Below are 26,044 nucleotides of genomic sequence, written 5' to 3'. Positions count from 1 at the left end.
AGGGAAGCCTGGCATGCTGCAGTCCATGGGGTTGCAAAGGGTCAGACACGACTGAGCAACTGAACTGAACTGACCGTATAAGCATCTGTATGACATTATGGTTAAAGGCTTGAGAAGCTACGACATCACTGAGAGAGTGGAGATAAAGATTATGCAGGGCAAAAAACCTTATATTCTGCCCACATTTCAATATTAGCAAAATGAGTTAATGAAAGACTCAAAGAAAGAACCAGGGTTCAGAGAGATAGATGACTGCTTAATCATAAGAGAAAAGAGACATTTAAGAAAAGGAGTGAAGGGCAAGGGCAGGACTTTTGGCTACCACTGAGTAATAATGATGCTGGCAAAATCACCCCTTTAAAAAGCAACTTTAATGCTGGATAAAACTTAACAACAACAACAATCATTTCAGTACTTTGGAAATTGAACAAAAGCACGTAACAACCTGAAAATTTAATTTTGTTTTTATTTTTATTTATTTATTTATTTTTTTTTGCCATTTCTTTTTTTTTTTAATTTTATTTTATAAACTGCTGAACTTTGGGTAAGAACAGTAAGAATCTGTGGTCTTCTGGCCTATGTGTTAGTCACTCAGTCATGTCCAATTGTTTGCAACCTCATGAACTGTAGACCTCCAGGCTCTTTCATCCATGGGATTTTTTCAGGCAAGAATACTGGAGTGGGTTGCCATTTCTTTCTCCAGAACATCTTACCAACCCAGGAATCAAACCGGGGTCTCCCACACTGTAGGCAGACTCTTCTGTCTGAGCCACCAGGGAAGCTCTGACCTGAGGCTTCTGGCCTGAGGCTGCACCTATTCTTCCATCAGCTCAGTCAATGGGAAGATTTTCCCAGGGTGTGACAGGCTGTGAGGACTGGCAGTTTCTCTGCTGAAACTCAAGAGGGCTCATTTGATTTAGAGTGATGAACAAAGCACACACCCAGCAATACTGTCAGTGAATAGTATGAAAAGGCAAAAAGATAGGACATTGAAAGATGAAATCCCCAGGTTGGTAGGTGCCCAATATGCTACTGGAGATCAGTAGAAGAAATAACTCCAGAAAGAAGGAAGGGATGGAGCCAAAGCAAAAACACTACCACCTGTGGATGTGACTGGTGAAAGAAGCAAAGGCCAATGCTGTAAAAAGCAATACTGCATAGGAACTGGAAATGTTAGGTCCATGAATCAAGGTAAATTGGAAGTGGTCAAACAGGAGATGGCAAGAATGAACGCTGACATTTTAGGAATCAGCAAGATGGCAAGCGTGAACATCGACATTTTAGGAATCAGCAAACTAAAATGGACTGGAATGGGTGAATTTAACTCAGATGACCATTATACCTACTACTGTGGGCAAGAATCCCTTAGAAGAACTGGAGTAGCCATCATAATCAACAAGTCTGAAATACAGTACTCGGATGCAATGTCAAAAAATGACAGAATGATCTCTGTTCGTTTCCAAGGCAAACCATTCAATATCACAGTAATCCAAGTCTATGCCCCAACCACTAATGCCAAAGAAGCTGAAGTTCAACAGTTCTATGAAGACCTACAAGACCTTCTAGAAGTAACACCAAAAAAAGATGTCCTTTTCATTAAAGGGGACTGGAATACAAAAATGGGGAATCAGGAGATACCTGAAGTAACAGGCAAATTTGGCCTTGGAGTACAGAATGAAGCAGGGCCAAGGCTCATAGAGTTCTGCTAAGAGAACGCACCCGTCATAGGAAACACCCTCTTCCAACAACACAAGAGACGATTCTACACATGGACATCACCAGATGGCCAACACCGAAATCAGACTGATTATATTCCTTGCAGCCAAAGATGGAGAAGCTCTATACAATCAGCAAAAACAAGACTGGGAGCTGACTGGGGCTCAGATCATGAACTCCTTATTGCCAAATTCAGACTGAAATTGAAGAAAGTAGAGAAAACCACTAGATCATTCAGGTATAACCTAAATCAAATCCCTTACGATTATACAGTGGAAGTGAGAAATAGATTCAAGGGATTAGATCTGATAGACAGTGCCTGGAGAACTATGGAAGGAGCTTCATGACATTGTACAGGAGACAGGAATCGAGACCATCCCCAAGAAAAAGAAACACAAAAAAGCAAAATGGTTGTCTGAGGAGGCCTTACAGATAGCTGAAAAAAGAAAAGACGCAAAAGGCGAAGGAGAAAAGGAAAGATATACCCATTTCAATGCAGAATTTCAAAGAATAGCAAGGGGAGATAAGAAACACTTCCTCAGTGATCAGCGCAAAGAAATAGAGGAAAACAATAGAATGGGAAAGACTAGCGATCTCTTCAAGAAAAATAGAGATGCCGAAGGAAAACTTCATACAAAGATGGACACAATAAAGGACAGAAATGGTATGGACCTAAGACAAGCAGAAAATATTAAGAACAGGTGGCAAGAACACACAGAAGAACTGTACAAAAAAGATCTTCATGACCCAGATAATCATGATGGTATTTTCACTCACCTAGAGCCAGGCACCCTGGAATGCTAAGTGAAGTGGGCCTTAGGAAGCATCACTACGAACAAAGCGAGTGGAGGTGATGGAATTCCAGTTGAGCTATTTCAAATCCTGAAAGATGATGCTGTGACAGTGCTGCCCTCAATATGCCAGTAAATTTGGAAACCTCAGCAGTGGCCACAGGACTGGAAAAGGTCAGTTTTCATTCCAATCCCAAAGAAAGGAAATACCAAAGAATGCTCAATCTACCACACAACTGCACTCATCTCACACGCTAGTAAAGTAATGCTCAAAATTCTCCAAGCCAGGCTTCAATAGTACGTGAACCATGAACTTCCAGATGTTCAAGCTGGATTTAAAAAAGGCAGAGGAATCAGAGATCAAATTGCCAACAACTACTGGATCATCAAAAAAGCAAGTGAGTTCCAAAAAAACATCTATTTCTGCTTTATTGCCTACATCAAAGCCTTTGACTGTGTGGATTACAATAAACTGTGGAAAATTCTGACAAAGATGAAATACCAGACCACCTGACCTGCCTCTTGAGAAATTTGGTGTTTTTTTTTCCTCTTTTATTTATTTATTTATTTTACTTTACAATATTGTATTGGTTTTGCTATACATTAACATGCATCTTGAGAAATTTGTATGCAGGTCAGGAAGCAAAAGTTAGAACTGGACATGGAACAACAGATTGGTTCCAAGTTCGGAAAGGAGTACATCAAGGCTGTATATTGTCACCCAGCTTATTTATCTTATATGCAGTGAATATCATGAGAAATGCTGGGCTGGAAGAAGCACAAGCTAGAATCAAGATGCCAGGAGAAACATCAGTTACCTCAGATATGCAGATGACACCACCCTTACGGCCCAAAGTGAAGAACTAAAGAGCCTCTTGATGAAAGTGAAACAGGACAATGAAAAAGTTGGCTTAAAACTCAACATTCATAAAACTAAGATCATGGCATCTGGTCCCATCGCTTCAAGGCAAATAGATGGTTAAACAGTGACAGACTTTATTTTTTTGGGCTCCAAAATCACTGCAGATGATGACTACAGCCATGGAATTAAAAGCTGCTACTTCTTGGGAGAAAAGTTATGACCAATCTAGACAGCATATTAAAAAGCAGAGACATTACTTTGCCAACAAATTCTGTCTAGTCAAAGCTATGGTTTTTCCAGTAGTCATGTATGGATGTAAGAGTTGGACGATAAAAGAAAGCTGAGTGCTGAAGAATTGATGATTTTGAACAGTGGTGTTGGAGAAGACTCTTGAGTCCCTTGGACAGCAAGGACATCCAACCAGTCCATCCTAAAGGAAATCAGTCCTAACTATACATTGGTAGGACTTATACTGAAGCTGAAACTCCAATACTTTGTCCACCTGATGGGAAGAACTGACTGACCGGAAAAGACCGTGATGCTGGGAAAGATTGAAGGCAGGAGGAGAAGGGGATGACAGAGGATGAGATGGTTGGATGGCATCACTGACTCAATGGACATGAGTTTGAGTAAGTTCTGGGAGTTGGTGATGGACAGTGAAGCCTGGTGTGCTATAGTCCACGCATTTGCAAAGAGGCAGACACAACTGAGCAACTGAACTGAACTGGAACTGATTCTGATATTTCTTTGTTAGTGTAAAGAAGGGGAACAGATTTTTTCATGTTAATCTTGTATCCTGCTATGTTGCTGAATTTATCAGTCCTAGTAGTTTCTGTGTGGAGTCTTTAGTGTTTTCTATATACAGTATCATGTCATATGCTTACAATGACAATTTTACCTCTTCTCTTCCAATTTGGATAATTTTTCTTTTTCTTCTATGATTGCTGTGGCTAAGACCTCAATTATTATGTTGAAGAGAAGTGCTGAGAGTGGGCATCAGTGTCTTGTTCCAGATTTTAGCAGGAAGGTTTTCAAGCTTTTCCCTGTTAAGTATTATGCTGGTTGGGGTTTGTCATAAAAAACTTTTATGTTGAGATATGTTCCCTCAAAGGCTTCCCTGATAGCTCCATTGGTAAAGAATCTGCCTACAATGCAGGAGACACTGGTTTGATTCCTGGGCTGTGAAGGTTTGTTGGAGAAGGGATAGGCTACCCACTCCCATATTCCTGGGCTTCCCTTGTGGCTCAGGTGGTAAAGAATTCACCTGCAATGAGAGAGACCTGGGTTCTATCCCTGGGTTAAGAAGATCCCCTGGAGAAGGGAAAGGCTACCTACTCCAGTATACTGGCCTGGAGAATCCCATGGACTATATAGTTCAGGGGTCACAAAGAGTCGGACACGCCCGAACGACTTTGATGAGTTTCACTTCCATGTTCCCTCAATATCCATTTTGGCAACAGTTTGTATCATGAATGGATTTGCATTTTATCAAATGCTTCTTCTGCATCTATTGAGATTATCATGTGGTTTCCATCTTTCCTTTTCTTGATATTGTATATCACATTGATTTATATATAGATACTTTTAATATTCTAACTTAAGACTTAAAATTATACAAAACCGTAATCATATCATTGTATTAATGGGTTTTAAACACAGGTAATGGAGAAGGCAATGGCACCCCACTCCAGTACTTTGCCTGGAAAATCCCATGGATGGAGGAGCCTGGTAGACTGCAGTCCATGGGGTAGCTAAGAGTCAGACACGACTGCGCAACTTCACTTTCACTTTTCATTTTCATGCACTGGAGAAGGAAATGGCAACCCACTCCAGTGTTCTTGCCTGGAGAATCACAGGGACAGGTGGGCTGCCGTCTCTGGGGTCACACAGAGTTGGACACGACTGAAGTGACTTAGCAGCAGCAGCAGCAAACACAGGTAAAAAATATCCATGTAAAACAAAAGAAGGTAGTCAAGAATACCCACCCAAATAATCTTAGGTGATCTAAGAAATCAATATTTAATATTGATATTAATATCAATATTTAAACTTCTCAATATTTAAACTAAGGAAAGAAATTATCAACAGTCTTGACTAGAGAATCAAATAGAAAGTATTATGTTATTCAGTTCAGTTCAGTTCAGTCATGTGCAACTCTTTGCGACCCCAAGAACCACAGCAGGCCAGGCCTCCCTGTCCATTACCAACTCCCGGAGTCCACCCAAACCCATGTCCATTGAGTCCGTGATGCCATCCAACAATCTCATCCTCTGTCATCCCCTTCTCCTCCCGCCTTCAATCTTTCCCAATATCACGGTCTTTTCAAATGAGTCAGCTCTTCGCATCAGGTGGCCAAAGTACTGGAGTTTCAGCTTCAACATCAGTCCTTCCAAAGAAATCCCAGGACTGATCTTTAGGATGGACTGGTTGGATGTCCTTGCAGTCCAAGGGACTCTCAAGAGTCTTCTCCAACACCACAGTTCAAAAACATCAATTATTCAGTGTTCAGCTTTCTTTATAGTCCAAGTCTCACATCCATACATGACCACTGGAAAAACCATAGCCTTGACTAGATGGACCTTTGTTGGCAAAGTAATGTCTCTGCTTTTTAATATGCAGTCTAGGTTGGTCATAACTTTCCTTCGAAGGAGTAAGCGTCTTTTAATTTCATGGCTGCAATCACCATCTGCAGTGATTTTGGAGCCCCCCAAAATAAAGTCTGACACTGTTTCCACTGTTTCCCCATCTACTTCACATGAAGTAATGGGACCAGATGCCATGATCTTAGTTTTCTGAATGTTGAGCTTTAAGCCAACTTTTTCATTGTCCTGTTTCACTTTCATCAAGAGGCTCTTTAGTTCCTCTTCACTTTCTGCCATAAGGCTGCTGTCATCTGCATATCTGAGGTTATTGATATTTCTCCCAGCAATATCAACTTGTGCTTCCTCCAGCCCAGCATTTCTCATGATGTACTCTGCATATAAGTTAAATAAGCAGGGTGACAATATACAGCCTTGACGTACTCCTTTTCCTATTTGGAAACAGTCTGTTGTTCCATGTTCAGTTCGAACTGTTGCTTCCTGACCTGCATACAGGTTTCTCAGGCTGCCGGTCAGGTGGTCTGGTATTCTCATCTCTTTCAGAATTTCCCCAGTTTATTGTGATCCACACAGTCAAAGGCTTTGGCATAGTCAATAAAGCAGAAACAGATGTTTTCCTGGAACTCTCTTGCTTTTTCCATTATTAAAATGTATTATCCAGGTTTGATGAAATTTTAAGCCACATATATGAAACGACCAACTCCCCCACCCCCAAGAAACAAAACAGAATATAGTTGATCCTTGCATATGGGTTTGTACTGTGCAGGTCCACTTAAACATTGTTGTTGTTTTTCCCCCCTGGTAAATATGTACTACAGTACTACATAATCCATGTTTGGTTGAATCCATGGATGCATAACCATGGATATGAAGGGCTGGCCATAAAACTATACTGGGATTTTCAAACAGTGGGGGATCAATGATCCTAACCTCTGTGTTGTCCAAGGGTCAACTGTAATTATGTTTCCAAAATGTCATGGTTTATAGCATGCTTTATATTCATTCCAACATTTCAACCTCTGAAAGCAAGCAAGAGACACACAGAGCTGGATGGAAACTTTTTTGGAAATTTATGTGGACCCTGATAAAGCCAGACTCTCCTTGCCTTAAAAATAAATGGAGAATTTACTGTTCAGTATATAGCATGTACTCAATAAATATTTTAACTTTGCAGAGATGATTTTTGCATAATTTAGAGTAGAATGGAATTTGGCTAGGTGTCTCAATCTAAAATTTAGATCTAGAAAACCTTATGATTTGTACAGAAAAATTAATTTATAGCCTTGAACAAAAGAGTTCTATTTACCTGAATTTCTTCAACTACTGATTTGAACTGGGGAATACGCTCCGTCATGTTTTTAACCAATTCCATTGCGTTATCGAATCCCTTCACATATTCTCCATACATCTTAAGGAATGGTGCCAATTTCTGAAGGATGTCACCAATTCTAGGGGTAGTTTCCCTGTATAAAACATAGAAGCAAGTTATTAAGATTTCTTATAGAATGAATGAATGGATTCCAAATGAAGTAATCACTTTTTTTTTTTTACATAATTGTATTAGTTTTGCCAAATATCAAAATGAATCCGCCACAGGTATACATGTGTTCCCCATCCTGAACCCTCCTCCCTCCTCCCTCCCCATACCATCCCTCTGGGTCGTCCCAGTGCACCAGCCCCAAGCATCCAGTATCATGTATTGAACCTGGACTGGCAACTCGTTTCATACATGATATTTTACATGTTTCAATGCCATTCTCCCAAATCTTCCCACCCTCTCCCTCTCCCACAGGGTCCATAAGACTGTTCTATACATCAGTGTCTCTTTTGCTGTCTCGTACACAGGGTTATTGTTACCATCTTTCTAAATTCCATATATATGCGTTAGTATACTGTATTGGTGTTTTTCTTTCTGGCTTACTTCAGTCTGTATAATAGGCTCCAGTTTCATCCACCTCATTAGAACTGATTCAAATGTATTCTTTTTAATGGCTGAGTAATACTCCATTGTGTATATGTACACAGCTTTCTTATCCATTCATCTGCTGATGGACATCTAGGTTGCTTCCATGTCCTGGCTATTATAAACAGTGCTGCGATGAACATTGGGGTACTCGTGTCTCTTTCCCTTCTGGTTTCCTCAGTGTGTATGCCTAACAGTGGGATTGCTGGATTGTAAGGCAGTTCTATTTCCAGTTTTTTAAGGAATCTCCACACTGTTCTCCATAGTGGCTGTACTAGTTTGCATTCCCACCAACAGTGTAAGAGGGTTCCCTTTTCTCCACACCCTCTCCAGCATTTATTGCTTGTAGACTTTTGGATCGTAGCCATTCTGACTGGTGTGAAATGGTACCTCATAGTGGTTTTGATTTGCATTTCTCTGATAATGAGTGATGTTGAGCATCTTTTCATGTGTTTGTTAGCCATCTGGATGTCTTCTTTGGAGAAATGTCTATTTAGTTCTTTGGCCCATTTTTTGATTGGGTCATTTATTTTTCTGGAGTTGAGCTGTAGGAGTTGCTTGTATATTCTCGAGATTAGTTGTTTGTCAGTTGCTTCATTTGCTATTATTTTCTCCCATTCTGAAGGCTGCCTTTTCATCTTTCTAATAGTTTCCTTTGATGTGCAGAAGCTTTTAAGGTTAATTAGGTCCCATTTGTTTATTTTTGCTTTTATTTCCAATATTCTGGGAGGTGGGTCATAGAGGATCCTGCTGTGATGTATGTCAGAGAGTGTTTTGTCTATGTTCTCCTCTAGGAGTTTTATAGTTTCTGGTCTTATGTTGAGATCTTTAATCCATTTTGAGTTTATTTTTGTGTATGGTGTTAGAAAGTGTTCTAGTTTCATTCTTTTACAAGTGGTTGACCAGATTTCCCAGCACCACTTGTTAAAGAGATAATCTTTAATCCATTGTATAGTCTTGCCTCCTTTGTCAAAGATAAGGTGTCCATATGTGCGTGGATTTATCTCTGGGCTTTGTATTTTGTTCCTTGATCTATATTTCTGTCTTTGTGCCAGTACCATACTGTCTTGATGACTGTGGCTTTGTAATAGAGCCTGAAGTCAGGTAGGTTGATTCCTCCAGTTCCATTCTTCATTCTCAAGACAGCTTTGGCTATTCGAGGTTTTTTGTATTTCCATACAAATTGTGAAATTATTTGTTCTAGCTCTGTGAAGAATACCGTTGGTAGCTTGATAGGGATTGCATTGAATCTATAAATTGCTTTGGGTAGTATACTCATTTTCACTATATTGATTCTTCCAATCCATGAACATGGTATATTTCTCCATCTATTAGAGTCCTCTTTGATTTCTTTCACCAGTGTTTTATAGTTTTCTATATATAGGTCTTTAGTTTCTTTAGGTAGATATATTCCTAAGTATTTTATTCTTTCTGTTGCAATGGTGAATGGAATTGTTTCCTTAATTTCTCTTTCTGTTTTCTCATTATTAGTGTATAGGAATGCAAGGGATTTCTGTGTGTTGATTTCATATCCTGCAACTTTACTATAATCATTGATTAGTTCTAGTAATTTTCTGGTGGAGTCTTTAGGGTTTTCTATGTAGAGGATCATGTCATCTGCAAATAGTGAGAGTTTTACTTCTTCTTTTCCAATTTAGATTCCTTTTATTTCTTTTTCTGCTCTGATTGCTGTGGCCAAAACTTCCAAAACTATGTTGAATAGTAATGGTGAAAGTGGGCACCCTTGTCTTGTTCCTGACTTTAGAAGAAATGCTTTCAATTTTTCACCATTGAGGATAATGTTTGCTGAGGGTTTGTCACATATAGCTCTTATTATGTTGAGGTATGTACCTTCTATTCCTGCTTTCTGGAGAGTTTTGATCATAAATGGATGTTGAATTTTGTCAAAGGCTTTCTCTGCATCTATTGAGATAATCATATGGTTTTTATTTTTCAATTTGTTAATGTGGTGTATTACACTGATTGATTTGCAGATATTGAAGAATCCTTGTATCCCTGGGATAAAGCCCATTTGGTCAAGGTATATGATCTTTTTAATGTGTTGTTGGATTCTGATTGCTAGAATTTTGTTAAGGATTTTTGCATCTATGTTCATCAGTGATATTGGCCTGTAGTTTTCTTATTTTGTGGGATCTTTGTCAGGTTTTGGTATTAGGGTGATGGTGGCCTCATAGAATGAGTTTGGAAGTTTACCTTCCTCTGCAATTTTCTGGAAGAGTTTGAGCAGGATAGGTGTTAGCTCTTCTCTAAATTTTTGGTAGAATTCAGCTGTGAAGCCGTCTGGACCTGGGCTTTTGTTTGCTGGAAGATTTTTGATTACTGTTTCAATTTCCGTGAAAAAGCACTTTTTAAAAGAGAGTTAATAATGACACTGTAAAGAGAGATGCTACGGAATTCTGACGTTCCAGATAATCCCTAATATCTTGTTTCCACTAATCAAACTATAGCTTGGAAAGAAGAGATAAAATGTTTTCAACTAAAGCCAAAAAATGTACTACAAGGTCTTTCAGGGATCTTTAACATAAAAATTTTGCATAAATGCTGCCTTAGATATATTATTTGTTATCTACTCCTCTTACCATTCTTGCATTCTTTTCTCCAGCTCTGGCAATAGGAATTTACTATGGAAGGCATTTATTGATGAAATATTAGAAAAGATTTTATTCACCAGCTCTGCTGAAAATGAACCTCGATTTGCTTCTTCCAATAGTTTGAAATAAAATACCTGAATAAGAGAATAAAGCAAGTATTACTTCAAATTTATTGGTTAACCATCTAGCATTGTGCTGAGGCACACAGTGGGCTCTTAATAACTTTTTGTTGAATAAATGTAAAAGTTCATGATTCAAGAAATCAATCACTTTTGAAATGGAGGAATGAGCATATGCTTTGAAGAGAAAAACCAGGAATTAGAATTAGGAAACTTATTCTAATCTAGGCTGTGCCTCTATCGAGAGGATATTAATCTTTTCTATTCCAGAGAAATTTCCAATTGAGGCTAATGGTGAAACAGGAGGGAAAGGGGCCGGGATCAACTTCTGAAAGAATGACATAACTCAAGAACACAGCATAAACCAATTAGAATCAAATGGGTCCAAGACGACAGACAAGCCAACTTCAACTAGACTTTGATCCTCAATCAGCAAGCTAAATGACACACTCAGAGGCACCATGACAGTTCCAAGGCACTACCAAAAGACCAAAAAGTGGGTGGTGGCCCAATTCCTGGAAATTTCCACCCCTTTCCCAAAATATGAAATTACCCAGCCCATAAAAACTGATTATGCCACATTTTGGGGCCACTGCACTCGCCTTCTGTGATGGCCCACACTCTGTGGAGTGTGTTTCTCTCTGAATAAATCCACTTTTTATGTATCACTTTGTCTCTCACTGAATTCTTTCTGTGATGAGACATCAAGGACCTGAACTTCATTACTGTGGGTTTTGGCTGAATGCCAAGTACCAGCCTTGTGGGTTAGAGTCCTAAGCAAGGTTTTGGCCAGGCTCGAGTCCTGGAACACGGGTTGAAATTCGAATCTGAGAAAAATGGTTTCAGTAGGATTTACCCTTCCTATCCACAGGCAGAGTTAAGAGATATGGAAAATGATATATATGCACAATAATTGTATTTTCCACTCCTCTTTATATTTTGAATGACTTTTATGTATTACATGTTGCCCTTTATTATAATTTATTGGCATAAATCTCATCTTCCCTATTTAAACAGTACACTCCTTGGGGACAGAGAACACTGTGAATTAGTTCTCAAAGCACGACAGGTACTTAATAAAAAGGCAGTATGAACAAAAGAGTATTTTGGTTCTCAGATGTTTTTCTGCTTTACTAAGTAATAATGTATGGTAACTTAAAACTCAGAAATGAGGATAAAAAAAATCTTCTCTTGTACATAATAACAGGTATTTTAAAGACAGTAAAAATAGTTTTGCAGTCTTAGCTCTACTCCAGTAGGGCTACTATACCTCTTAATTGCCATTCTGTTATATGTAGGCAGAAGGAAGTCTGTTCTTTCATAATGTCCAGATGGTTGTTTATTTTCTAAATTCACCTCTATTGCATTTTCTTGGGAGGCAAAAAGAATACAAAATTATGTCCTTAGAGACTCCAATAGGATATTTTAGTAATTAAGACTCTAAATTCTAAAAGGTCAGCCAACATCACTAACAAGATAATATGGCTGGAAAAAAAAAAGAAAAAAAAGTGCAACCTGATAAAAGGAAAAAGCACATTTCCACTACAAGAATATCTAAAAGTTTCAGGTCTGTAATCTCCATGAGAACGGACATTATTTCACAGGTACAAATCAACATAAATTGATTGACTTATGGTGAAATTCTTTGAAAAGTGAGTATTTGAGTCACAAACTCATTACTTTGGAGAACACAAGTCTTAATCAGGCCCCTTCAGGCTCACCCTAACAGACAACGTAGCGTAGTCCAGGGACTCCTGATGAGGAGGCATGCCCAGGATGACCTGCTTCCACAAAGTTTCATTTTCCAATTGCCATAGTGGAACAAGCCTTCTTGTAAGTAACACTCAAACATAATACTCACTTTCTCTTCTAATAAGAGGAGTCTATATCAGTAATCTACCAATTCTCTTGATCTTTTATCAGTGTAACAGGATTAAGAGGCCATTGTGTTGAACAGTTATTCTTAATGATGCACTTTATAACTTTCTTCGTAAATGTATACTTGAGATGATTTACAAGCCTCTACCATGATAAAAGTACAAAATGTTATTCACATATTCAACAACTATTAACACCAGGCACTGTTTTTAACTTTTCGTGCAAGGCTGAACAAGTGAAATTTCAAATTTCCATCTGGCCCTATGACTGTAGGCAATTCCAAACACTCTCAATGGCTGAACAGCAAGTGAGACAAGAATCAGTGATGTATTCATGCCAGCATCAGAATCTCCTATTTAGTAACACAGTCTGCAGGATCACAATAAAGGGTCAAGAAACAGAGTAGTGTTTAGGATTGAAAGATACAGATAAAGACATTTTGTGACCCATACGAGAGCCTTTCAATCTGTTTTCTATGAATTATGAAACCTTTGTACCTAATTAATTCACTGACAAAGTTGAAAATGTTAGTGAATTCCTTGAGGAAGTAGACAGAAACAGGCAAGCCCTTCTTGCAGTTTCTAAAGCACTTTAATTACTAAGTTAAAGTGATGTATAATGACAAAAATAATTCTGAAAGAGAAAATATTACCTGATCTAAGAGTTCAAGTCGGCTGACATAAGCTCTTTCTGTAAGCAAAAGTTCATTGGCTATTTTGTGAAGTTTTTCTTCATCAGTCTCCTAAAAATAGAATAGATATTCACATATTAGGAAAGAAAGCTTGGATGGTATTTCTAAAGTAATAAACATTATCAAATGGTTTCATCAAAAGTTTTCTTAAGCTTCTCACATACCCAATTTCTTTAAGGCATTAAGGAACATTCAACCAGAAATGAACAAAACTAGACATTAGCAATCTGCTAGATTTACCCTATGACAACTTCTTTAGGTTATAACTTCTCTGATCTGTGTATCAATTAACAGTATCATCCATCTTTTCCCTGAAACATCTTTTATTTTTTTTATTTCCCAGATACTACACTTTCCTCATTTTTCCCCTACCTCTCTCAGGCTACTCTTTGCACATGCTTGTATCACTCTATTAGCTCTATGCACAGAACTTTTTAGCTTAAAATTTTTAATTATAGAAAATTTCAATCTTATATAAAACTAGAGAAAATAGTAAAGCAAATTCCCATGTGTCCAACATCAAGATCCAACATCAACTCATTATTAGTCTTCTTTCACCTATGCTCCCACCCATCTCCCCTCTACCTATATTATTTTTAATTAAATCCAGACTGTATTATTTCCTCAGCTTATATCTAATTAACTCTTAAATATCTTTGTATAACCTTACTAGTGCCATGAGGATAGCAATATTTTCCCCTTGTTAACTGATCCATCTCTTGTGTCTACTACAGTGCTTCAATAAAACACTGGCATTCAATAAAATATCACTGAATGAATGATGAACAGCAGTTGCACATGCCTAAATATTGCTGGACATTTATTATTGCTTTGATATTTTGTGAATCTAAGACCAAAATTACCTTTTCTGTAAAATCTCCATTCTACCACCATCCTTGGACCTTACCAACCCAGCAGTGGTTCTATCCCTTTCTAGTTAGCTGACTTAAATTACTTTAAGCTTAGTTCCCTATCACAAAATTCAGTCAGCCACCAACTCCTATTCATAATATTCTGTCTTTAGCATCATCTTTTAAGTTCTCATCACTAGTACCCTGTTTGCTCATACCTTATCTCAAGCCCAGGCCAATAAACAGTTGTCCAATTATCTGATTCCATTATTTTGATGGCTCTAACCCACCTTGAATACTATTGTATAAGGAATCTTTCTAAAACTCTGCTCTCCTCACCTAATTCTAATTCTAATAGGAAAGGGAAAAAAATTCTCCAATAGTCCTCTTCTCACTAACAGGATAAAATCTAGGCTCTGTGTACCATTCAGAGTAGTTTCTACCTAGCTGCTTTTCTGAAATACTCTTTTCATTCTAGGAGAGTATGAATATAATGAGTTTAGAAAAAACTTTAGTACCAAAGCAGACCAAAGTATACTTTAAGCCAGTGTCTAATTTGTGTAAAGTCTACATTTTGAACTCTGTATAAAATGTTATGAAGTTGTGTAAATATTTCACGGTATTAAACATATACGACATCTACTCTATGCTTTATATACAATGTATATTTTAATGTGGAAAGTTACCATGCTGCTTCTTCCATTACCACTGAATTGAGACATTTTTATGTGAGACTTTAGGATAAAGTAACATAATGCTGTTTAAATAATTTGTGGTCTCAGAAACACTGAAATAAGAACTATATAGCAATTAAATTCCACAATTAGTCAAGATTTTGGTTTAACGTAATAAATTCAGAGTAAAGTACTAGCAATTGTTGGCTGCCTGCCTGGCATCCCTCCCTTCCCCTTATCTCTTAATGGTATCCAGATTTGGTTGTTGTGTCAATCCCAGTACTATGTAATCTTTCCTTTGCAGAAACTGACCTTATCCACAGATGAAAAGGGAGCCCTGAATGCTGTCGCCACTGGATCATCAAAAAAGCAAGAGAGTACCAGAAAAACATCTATTTCTGTTTTATTGACTATGCCAAAGCCTTTGACTGTGTGGATCACAATAAACTGTGGAAAATTCTGAAAGAGATGGGAATACCAGACCACCTGACCTGCCTCTTGAGAAACCTATATGCAGGTCAGGAAGTAATAGTTAGAACTGGACATGGAAGAACAGACTGGTTCCAAATAGGAAAAGGAGTACGTCAAGGATGTATATTGTCACCCTGCTTATTTAACTTATATGCAGAGTACATCAAGAGAAATGCTGGGCTGGAAGAAGCACAAGCTGGAATCAAGATTGCTGGGAGAAATATCAATAACCTCAGATATACAGATGACACCACCCTTACGGCAGAAAGTGAAGAGGAACTAAAAAGCCTCTTGATGAAAGTGAAAGAGGAGAGTGAAAAAGTTGGCTTAAAGCTCAACATTCAGAAAACTAAGATCATGGCATCCAGTCCCATCACTTCATAGGAAATAGATGGGGAAACAGTGTCAGACTTCATCTTTTTGGGCTCCAAATCACTGCAGATGGTGACTGCAGCCATGAAATTAAAAGACACTTACTCCTTGGAAAGAAAGTTATGACCAACCTAGATAGGATATTCAAAAGCAGAGACATTACTTTGCCAACAAAGGTCCACCTAGTCAAGGCTATGGTTTTTCCAGTGGTCATGTACGGATGTGAAAGTTGGACTGTGAAGAAAGCTGAGCGTCAAAGAATTGATGCTTTTGAACTATAGTGTTGGAGAAGACTCTTGAGAGTCCCTTGGACTGCAGGGAGATCCAACCAGTCCATTCTAAAACAGATCAGTCCTGGGTGTTCTTTGGAAGGAATAATGCTAAAGTTGAAACTCCAATATTTTGGCCACCTCATGTGAAGAGCTGATGTATTGGAAAAGACTCTGATGCTGGGAGGGATTGGAGGCAGGAGGAGAAGGGGACGACAGAGGATGAGATGGCTGGATGGCATCACCAACTTGATGGACATGAGTCTGAGTGAACTCTGGGAGTTGGTGATGGACAGGGGCCCTGGCGTGCTGCAACTCATGGGGTCGCAAAGAGTCGCACACGACTGAGCGACTGAACTGAACTGAACTGAATGGTGTTGCTATCAACGGTATACCACAAGTGGTTTAGGAGCCAATGTGACAGAAGACAATATGCAATGGCAGCTTTGGAAAAGAAGGCTCCCTATCCTTAAGGAAGAAACAAAGAAAAGAAGTCTGTTTGCTGCTCCATGTAGATGAGGGCACGTGCAGGCTTAAGTGCTAAAGAGTAGTCATCTCATAACCATGGAATGAAGCCAATAAACTTCCTTACTATTTAAGGAGGTCGAGAAAAATATCTACTTCTGCTTTATTGACTGTGCCAAAACCTTTGACTATGTGGATCACAACAAACTGTGGAAAATTCTTTAAAAAAATGGGAATATCAATATCAGACCACCTGATCTGCCTCCTGAGAAATCTGTATGCAGGTCAAGAAAACCAACAATTAGAACTGAACATGGAACAACGGACTGGTTTCAAACTTGGAAAGGAGTATGTCAAGGCTATATGTTGTCACTCTGCTTATTTAAATTATATGCAGAGTACATGATGAGAAATGCCAGGCTGGATGAAGCCCAAGCTCAAATCACGATTGCCAGGAGAAATACCAATAACTTCAGATATGCAGATGACACCACCCTTATAGCAGAAAGCAAAGAGGAACTAAAGAGTCTCTTGATGAAAGTGAAACAGGAGAGTGAAAAAGCTGGCTTAAAACTCAACAGTCATCGGTTCTTGGTCTTTTGGCTAAGATCAAGTGTAGAACTGAACATTAAAAAAACTAAGATCATGGCATCTGGTCCCCTCAATTCATGGCAAATAGATGGGGAAACAATGGAAACAGTGACAGATTTTATTTTCTTGGACTCCAAAATCACTGAAGATGGTGACTGCAACCATTACATTAAAAGACACTTGCTCCTTGGAAGAAAAGCTATGACAACATATTAAAAAGCAGACATTACTTTGCCAACAAAGGCCCATCTAGTCAAAGGTATGGTTTTTCCAGTAGTCACGTACGGATGTGACAGCTGCACTATGCTATGCTATGCTAAGTCGCTTCAGTCGTGCCCGACTCTGTGTGACCCCATAGACGGCAGCCCACCAGGCTCCCCCGTCCCTGGGATTCTCCAGGCAAGAACACTGGAGTGGGTTGCCATTTCCCCCTCCAATGCATGAAAGTGAAAAGTGAAAGTGAAGTCGCTCAGTCATGTTCGACTCCTAGCGACCCCATAGACTGCAGCAGCCCACCATGCTCCTCCGTCCATGGGACTTTCCAGGCAAGAGTACTGGAGTGGGGTGCCACTGCCTTCTCCGAGCTGCACTATAAAGAAAGCCAAAGAATTGAAGACTCTTGAGAATCCCTTGGACAGCAAGGAGATTCACTCAGTCCATCCTAAAGGAAATCAGTCCTGAATATTCATTGGAAGAATTTATGCTGAAGTTGAAGCTCTAATACTCTGGCCACCTGATGGGAAGAACTGACTCATTGGAAAAGACCCTGATGCTGGGAAAGATTGAAGGCAGGAGGAGAAGGGGACGACAGATGAGATGGTTAGATGGCATCACTGACTCAATGGACATGAGTTTGAGCAAGCTCTGGGAGTTGGTGATGGATGGGGAAGCCTGGCGTGCTGCAGTCCATGAAGTCACAAAGAGTTGGACACAACTGAGTGACTGAACCAACTGACTGATGAACAGTATTGCTGTTACTGGTAGCATCCTGATCAATATGAAAAACTTAAAATACTAAAAAACATATGCAGTATATTCCATGAAACTGATAAACGTTCAAGGAACTTTTAGATGATCACTTTATAGAGAAGAAAATAAAATACCTAATGAACTAAAAATGTGACTTACAAAGCTATAAGTAAGTTTAATAAGTAAATACATAAGAAATCTACTGACATTTCAGAATAAGTTATATATTGTTTCACATACAGGAAATACTGACCTGCATGAACACTACAGCTATTTGTTTCAGGTTTTAAGCCAGATTTACTGAGATAAAATTACAAATAGTAAAATTCACCCTTTTGGTGAATAGTTCTAGGAGTTTTGACAAATGCTTACAGTCATGTTACTACCACCACAATCAAGATAGGTAACATTTCTATTGAAACTCTTGTTAGGTATCTATAGTCAATCACATTCCTCTTCTACCACTAACTCCTAGTAATGCTGATCTGGTTTGTTCCAGAAAGACATGTAAATGGAATGACATAGTATGTATGTGTCTTTTGTGCCTTGCTTCTTTTGCTTATCAAAAAGCATTTGAGATACATCCAAGTTGTTATTAGTATTAGCAGTTCATTCTTTTCCAGCCCTTCATTTTTTTTTAAGTTTTTCTTTTTTTTTTTAATTTTTTTTAAATTTTATTTTTTAATTTTTGCCAGCCCTTCATTTTATTCTTATAGTGGTGACATCTTTTTGACCCACCATATTCTTTTCTATCTTCTAATGCTAAGATTTCTAACAGAAATCTTTAAAGAAAACAACCAGCAGAATTTGTGCCATGATAAAATAATACATCTTATGAGTCAGAGAACTCACTAAATAACAGATTATACTGTCTACTACTGCTATGCGATGAGGTCACCCCTGAGGAAGTGGAAGAGGAAGTGGAATAAGAAGTTTATAAGAAAAAGTCTTTTGCTGACTGCAAATTATACTTTAGCTGATTGTGGCAAATTATGGGTATCCTGGTCATATTTTGCAAAATCCAAGAGAATGCCAGCAGTTATTTGTAAAAACTATACTCCTTCCACACAGATGGTCTTCTAACATTAGGTCCCTAACCCTGCCAAAGCCAACACAAAGATAAGCAAAAGTAAACTTGCTAACAAATGGTTTAATCACTCATATATAAGGTATGTGAAAAGTTACAAGGGATTTTATGGTGAAAGTGAGGCCATCACAGAGTTATGGAGACTTTTTTAGGTTAATCACAACAATAATGTTGATAATATCACCATAATAAGACTAGCTAACAATTATCACTTATTGATTGTTATGTGTGGGTTTCCCTGGTAGATGGTAAAGAATCTGCCTGCAATGTGGGAGACCCAGGTTTGATCCCTGGGTTGGGAAGATACCCTGGAATAGGAAATAGGCCAGACTGTTACAAGCATTTTACACAGACTGACTGGTCCTTACAACAAGTCTATAAAATGGGTGCCAATATTATTCCTATTTTACATGTAGTATATATATACAACAAAATTGCATAGCTTAAAAAAAAAAAAAAAAAAACAAGACTCAAAGAGGCCAGGAAACTCGCCCAAGGTTACAGTTAGGACTAAATCAGATTTTACTTATATAGCAGAGTATGTGATTTTGAGTAACTATTAGTAAATAGTTGGCTTTCACTCTAATCTTCTTTGCAACAAAAACTGAGACTATTACTTGCCTACAAGTGAAAAGACTAATAAAATACCAACTATCCATTTAAAAATGGAATAAGCATTTTAATTTATATGCTAGTTATTTTTCCAACATCAATTTTACTTAAAGCAGACTTTTAAGCATTTTAGTAATAATTATCAGGTAAAAAATTCAGTCACATTTGATGTAATAATATGATGGCTTCCAAATTTTAAAAAATCAGTTTAGTTTCTGAACCTTGCTTACATTTCAGAAACATATATATTTCAGTACATTTAGGGAGAAGTATATGATCTCTCTGTATCCACAAGGCTCTATTACTCTATCAGACTTACACTTAAATAATGAACCAAGGAGTTTTAGAACTGTTGGTACATTGGGGCTGTAGCCTGATATTTTTTTAAATAGCCCTTTACTAAGAAGTCATTTGTTTTTGTAATTCTTGGGAAAACAATAATGGTTACACAATAGTGACTGGATGAGTAATCTCATTTGGTTCTTTTGGAACTGAATACACAGGCCTGATTTTACAAAATAAGTATAAATATGCTCTTTGAAAAGTATCTTACTTTTGATATACCTCTATAAAGGGATTATTTTTTTCTTCTTTTTTTACTTGTGAATATATACTGTATTAAAAGCTGATTTTCAGAGTATTTCCTTGAACAGAAATACACCAGAGTATAACTAAACCAGAACTAAAAAAGTAAGATACACTCCCCTTACAATAAAAGACTATACAATTTATTTTGCCCTACTTCTCTCTGCTTAATACATTCCTAGGCTATTATTGTGTACCTTTAAACCTCTAATAATCTTTTCACAGAGACCTGCTCCTTTTCACTAGGGTTAGGGTCAGCCTAGTTATTAGTCAATGTACCCGCTGGCACACTGCAGTGTCAATTCTATCTCCTTTGCAGATGTCACCACTCCTGTAGCTCTTTTCAGACCTTTTGGCATGACTCTGCCATATGGCAGGAACTGGGACAAAGAGCAGCTCACAGAGTTCATTCACTGGATAGGCTGAAAATGCTTGTGTGGAGCCAGCAATTCACTCTTCTGAATATTAGTGCCATACTCCCTGCCACATGCTTCACAACTACCAAGAAAGGGAGCAGACATTTTGAAAAGAATTATGGAAATGCCAATGAGCAACTGTTTCCTGAAAGATTCCTTATGGGTAGAATCTTAACTTATTTAAAAAAGAATCAGATACTGACATTATGCTTTATAAGTCTTCAATAAATGTTCTCATGTCACTTTTTAAGCAGTTTTTTTTCTAAAAACACTGAATCAAAACTACTAAAATTTCTTATAGCCTTCTTCATATATATATTTATAACATACTCAATATGCTATAATATAAAACTAACTATATACATATATATATATATATATACATAAATTATCAGGTTTTATAGAATGGATGATTCTTTCTCATGGGGAATTTCTATCCAAATCTGTCATCAGTTAATTACAGTCTTCAGTTTAGCAATAAGGAGTTCATGATCTGAGCTAGTAACTGACTGAAGTGAAGTGAAAGTCACTCAATTGTGTCCAACTCTTTGTGAACCCAGTTCTCCTGCACTGCAGGCAGATTCTTTACCAGCTGAGCCACAAGGGAAGCCCCATAAGTGACTGAGTTAAATTCAATTCAGGTTTGTGAAAACAAAGTTCTTATTCTGCTGCCACCTTATAAATAAGAGAACTCCTCCTGGATCTAGGGAAGAAGAAAATGAGAAGGCATGGGAATAAAACACAGATTTTGTATTCTAATAAGATCATGTAATAATGCCATAAGTAAGGTCATATGGTCTCAGGAAAGATTTGTAATCAGGAAGAAATGTATCACTAGGTACACATTATAAGAAAAAGAGAACAACCACTCTAACAGGCAGGCATTATTCCTTCCCCTGCCTCATAATACAGCCTCACAAGCATAGTCTGTTACTTTAACATGATCCTTCAGGAAGTTTAGGGAACAAAATCCAAGCCTAATTGTGACCAGTACCAATATTTTCCCAGTCTACATCCTCCACACTGTTTATCAAATTCGAAAGTAAGAGCTTTAAACCTGAAGGTATAAATTACATCTTTCTGATAGAGGTTGCAGAGGAGAGAGGAACAGAGCCTGAACCGAAGAGAACAATTTGGTTACCTGCACAAGATCAGACTGGAAATGACAAAAAGAGAGGAAAACTTTGTTTCTCTTATACACAATTTAATATACATTAGACTAAAGTAGGCTGCAGTCCATGGGGTCGCTAAGAGTCGGACACAACTGAGCGACTTCACTTTCATGCATTGGAGAAGGAAATGGCAACCCACTCCAGTATTCTTGCCTGGAGAATCCCAAGGATGGGGGAGCCTGGTGGGCTGCCATCTATGGGATCGCACAGAGTCAGACACGACTGAAGCGACTTAGCAGCAGCAGCAGCAGACTAAAGTGTCCTTTGGGTTTAGCAGAAATTAAAGATCAAACATCAAGAAAATATAATATATACTCAGAATCAATAAGTAAATTAACCTATCCCAAGCCAAGGCAGAATATCAAAGTAATTAGGTCACATAATATTTCTGATGACAGTAAAGCCTTGTACACATTAGCGTTTTACATGGTAATAATCTATGGTGTTCAGGCAGGATAAACAAACAAAACATAAAAAATCGAAGTTAATAGGCAAGAGGCGTGCAAACTTATCTGTGTATCCTGTAAGGAGTACATCAGTTTAAAGAAGAACTAAGAGTAAGGTGCTGGGATCTTCAGCAGGCACAATATGCTGAATGTCTATCAAGGGACATCTCAGATCATGAGTCTATTTATCTAGATTTACAAATGAGGACACGGGATTTTTATTTTTTGTTTTATTTAACAAATATACAGCTCACATTGTTTCAAGACACTGTTCTCTATACTTTACAACTATTAAAAGATCTACACCTTGTAAAAATGTTATGAAGTAGGTAATATTACCTCCATTTTATAGATGAGGCAACCTGAGGTACACAGATGTTTGAGATGACCTGCTCAAGGTCACATAGCTGGTAAGTAGCTGAGATGGAATTCAAACTGAGAAAGTCTGCTTCTTGAGCCTGTCTTCCTAATGCTCTGTTTTGCTTTTGTTTTTTTTTAAGCCACATACAACAACCACTGTTTTTTCAAGTTCTGATCTTTCTATTTCTGTCACACCCACACTAAACTGAATCTTTGTGCACAGTGTGGCCTCCAACCACCTGACTTCCCCAAATCTCCTGGTTCATATTAACATTCTGTTAAACCCAATCCCTGATTCTGTTGTCCTGCTGCTCTTCGCTCTGCTGCACGGCCAATCCCACTTCAAGTTTGCTTTCTCTTTCTTGAGTTTCAGGCCACTCAGCAAGCTGGAGAGACTGCTGACTGGTAACACCATCTTGGACCTGAGTCCTCAGAGTCTTGGTCACAAGGCACCACGAAAGTTAATCTCTCCACCGTCTTCAAACTCAAAGTCCCATTCTTTGAAGATACTCCACTGGCCTTTATGGCAGGGAACCCCCAACCCCCGGTCTACAGACTGCTGCTGGTCCATGGTCTGTTAGGAACCAGGCTGCACAGCAGGAGATGAGCGCCAGGTGAAATCTAAACCACCTAACCCTGCCCCAGCCCATGGAAAAATTGTCTTCCATGAAATTGGTCCCTGGTACCAAAAAGGTCGGGGTTCAAACTGACACACCCAGCACCAAGCCTCTATGGGCTCTATCTCAGAACCTTACTCACTTACTCGGTGAGCTCCAGACTGCCTGACTTCTCCATTTCTGCTAACAACAGGTAATTCATCCTCTCAGCCATGCTCCAAACCTTGGCTCTATCTTTGAGCTCTCCTTTCCCCTTTATCTCATGATACCTTAAATAATGGTCATTTATCCTAATCAGCTCAACTGCTAGCTTCCTCTTTGAATTTACTGCAGTGCCTTGCACATGGTATATGTGCAATATAGATTCACTGTATTTAATCTGAATACCCAGATTTACTGAGCTACTTAGTTATAATGTCCCAGGAAAGGCCTAGGTCTCCAGGTTAACTCCTAATTCCACATTTTAAATGATGACAGTCCTTGCAAGTTAATCAATTCCAGCCCCCCATCCTCTGCCCTCTGAAGCCCAGTGATTCTCATAATAGAATCCTTCTTTCTCCTCTTGGAAAAATCACTATGTTCCCCTTTTGATTATGCTTGTGCTCTTCAGGGCTCAGTGCCTGGCCTTCTTCCGGTTCCTACATATTCTATTTTGGCAATATTAATCACTTGCTTACATACATCCTCTTACATTCCTACCCTCTTTCCTGAGTTCCAGATCCTTATTTCGCCTGCGTAATATCTTCCAATGGATGTCGTGTAGGTGCCACAAGCTGAGTAGTACAAAAGAAGTCTACTTAACCATTCTACTCTCTCCTCTCATTCCAAACACAATCACTTTCCTTCTTGTCTGTCATCTCAACCAGGTTAGGAAACCAGGACCTGTAGAATTCAGTACTAATGTGCCCTGAGGTTACACAGCTGGGAATAATGGGGCTGGGATCTGAATTCATCTATTTTAATTCTAAAGCTTTAGAATCCTAAAGCTTTAATTCTATAGCTTTCATCCTTAACCAATAATCCATAATGTCTCCAGAATATTCCGTTTTTGTTTTAGATATCTTCACCTGGACTTTGCAATGTGTTGTATTAGTTACTCAGTGGTGTCCAACTCTTTGGGACCCATGAACTGTAGCCCAGCATGTTCCTCTATCCACGGGATTCACCAGGCAAGAATACTGGAGTAGGTTGCCATGTCCTTCTCCAGGACATTGCAAAAGTCCTTTAAATTTATTAAGTCTAAAGCCAATTAATTTTTTTTGCCTCCAAATATGTTGTTCTTTCTATTCTTTTGTAGTTCAGTAAATGGTACACCATCCCATCTGCCACTTCAATGAATGAAGCTACAGGAAATGAACATAATTCCCTATATCCAGTCATGCAGTTCTCAGAAATCTTTCTTCCTTGTCCCTAACCCTCTGCTTCATCCAGGACCTTTTCCTTTCACACCTGGAATACAACTGTTGCTTACTAACCATGTACCCTGCTCCATCTGTTTTTCCTTTCATCTGAGTCATTTTTCTAAAACCCACAGATGTACAATCATGTCACTTCCATGCTTTAATTAAATGCCTCTTAGACCAGATAGTATTAGGCTTATGGAAAGCTTGAAATAACATGGGAAAATACCTATCCTACAAAACAGGATGCAGAATGACCATATATTAAGCTATTGAAATTTTTTTTTAAATCAGCTGAGAAAAATAAGCTAGATATCAAAGCACTTTTCTCTAGGTGGTAGAACTATGAGTGATTTTGTATTCTCAATGCCTTGATTTTCTATGAGGTTTATTACTTTTTCTTCAGACTTTTAAAAATCTTAAAAAAAAAAAAATCTCCAGTGCTTTCAGGGGGAGAAAATACAACGTAGGCACACAAACCCACTGCAATTTATCCTTAGCTTATATTTTCTCATTAAGCCTATCCTTCTACCCCAACACTCATTTCACTAGCCCTTCTGGCCTCTATTATGAGGCCAGAAAAATCCCTAGACATGGCAACTACCCTCCTTTTTCTACTCTCAGCCCTGTGCTCAGCCTAGATGCTCTCCTCTTCCCTACCTCCCTGCTCCCTTCTATTTTGGACCACCAGCACCTCCCACTGCTCCATCAAGTCCAGTTGTGCTACAGCCTTCCCCTCACCAGCTATCCTCCAGGCACAGCTATTTTCTCATAGTGTTTCCTAAGCCCTTATTGTACCACATCGTGGTGATTTACTCATGTTTCTCTCCCCTCAGCAGACTGAGACTTTGTGGAAAGGGCCTGCCTTATTCATTTCCGTCTTCAGGACCTAGGAAAGTAAGTCCTGCATACTGAATTTTTAAAGTGAACAATAGTAGATATATGTTTTTTCAGGTATAGGCTCTCTGAAGCTCACTTTTTCTCATTTCTTTCTTAGAACTTTCCAACATACTAGTCACCATAACGTAAAGAAGTTTCTGAGATTCCCATCAGTTCTAAATAAATAATGAAAAGCTATCCTCAAGACTTTTATGAACTATCCACATGGTTAGTGGGAAAACTTTTCCATTATCCTACAGGCCATTTTTAAATGCCTACAACTTTAGTTGGAACCTTCATTATAATACTAGCAACAATGAATATTGATTAGTAAAGCTGGATAATTTGTTTGTGCTGCCTTTCACTTTCTTGGAATTAAAAGCTGATTTGTCAAGAGAAGAAATATAGGAGTAATTTACTACTTGTCTTCAAATCTAACAAGGCCACAAAAGCTGTCTCTTTATATTTCAAGATGTGAACCAAAAGAAATTTAAAGTTTTATTGGGGAATGGGGGATAAATTGGGAGACTGGGGTTGACATATATACACTGCTGCTGCTGCTGCTAAGTCACTTCA

At 38.4% G+C, this 26,044-nt stretch overlaps 1 protein-coding gene across 5 annotated transcripts in view; it reads right to left on the bottom strand.

Annotated features, from left to right (window-relative positions):
• Positions 1–26,044, bottom strand: part of FGD4 (FYVE, RhoGEF and PH domain containing 4) — a 228,262-nt gene that overhangs the window by 31,090 nt on the left and 171,128 nt on the right. For all 5 annotated transcript variants that reach the window (XM_055573674.1, XM_055573711.1, XM_055573692.1 and 2 more), the window contains 3 exons: positions 13,194–13,283; positions 10,533–10,678; positions 7,276–7,432 (listed from right to left, as the gene is read on the bottom strand). In XM_055573674.1, coding sequence (XP_055429649.1) covers positions 7,276–7,432; positions 10,533–10,678; positions 13,194–13,283 — 393 coding nt within the window. The remainder of the gene's footprint in view (positions 1–7,275; positions 7,433–10,532; positions 10,679–13,193; positions 13,284–26,044) is intronic.

Source organism: Bubalus kerabau, chromosome 1 (genome assembly GCF_029407905.1).
Source record: "Bubalus kerabau isolate K-KA32 ecotype Philippines breed swamp buffalo chromosome 1, PCC_UOA_SB_1v2, whole genome shotgun sequence".
NCBI lineage: Eukaryota > Metazoa > Chordata > Mammalia > Artiodactyla > Bovidae > Bubalus > Bubalus kerabau.
The sequence above is the reverse complement of the archived record's forward strand: the minus strand, read 5'-3'. Positions and strand labels throughout refer to the sequence as shown.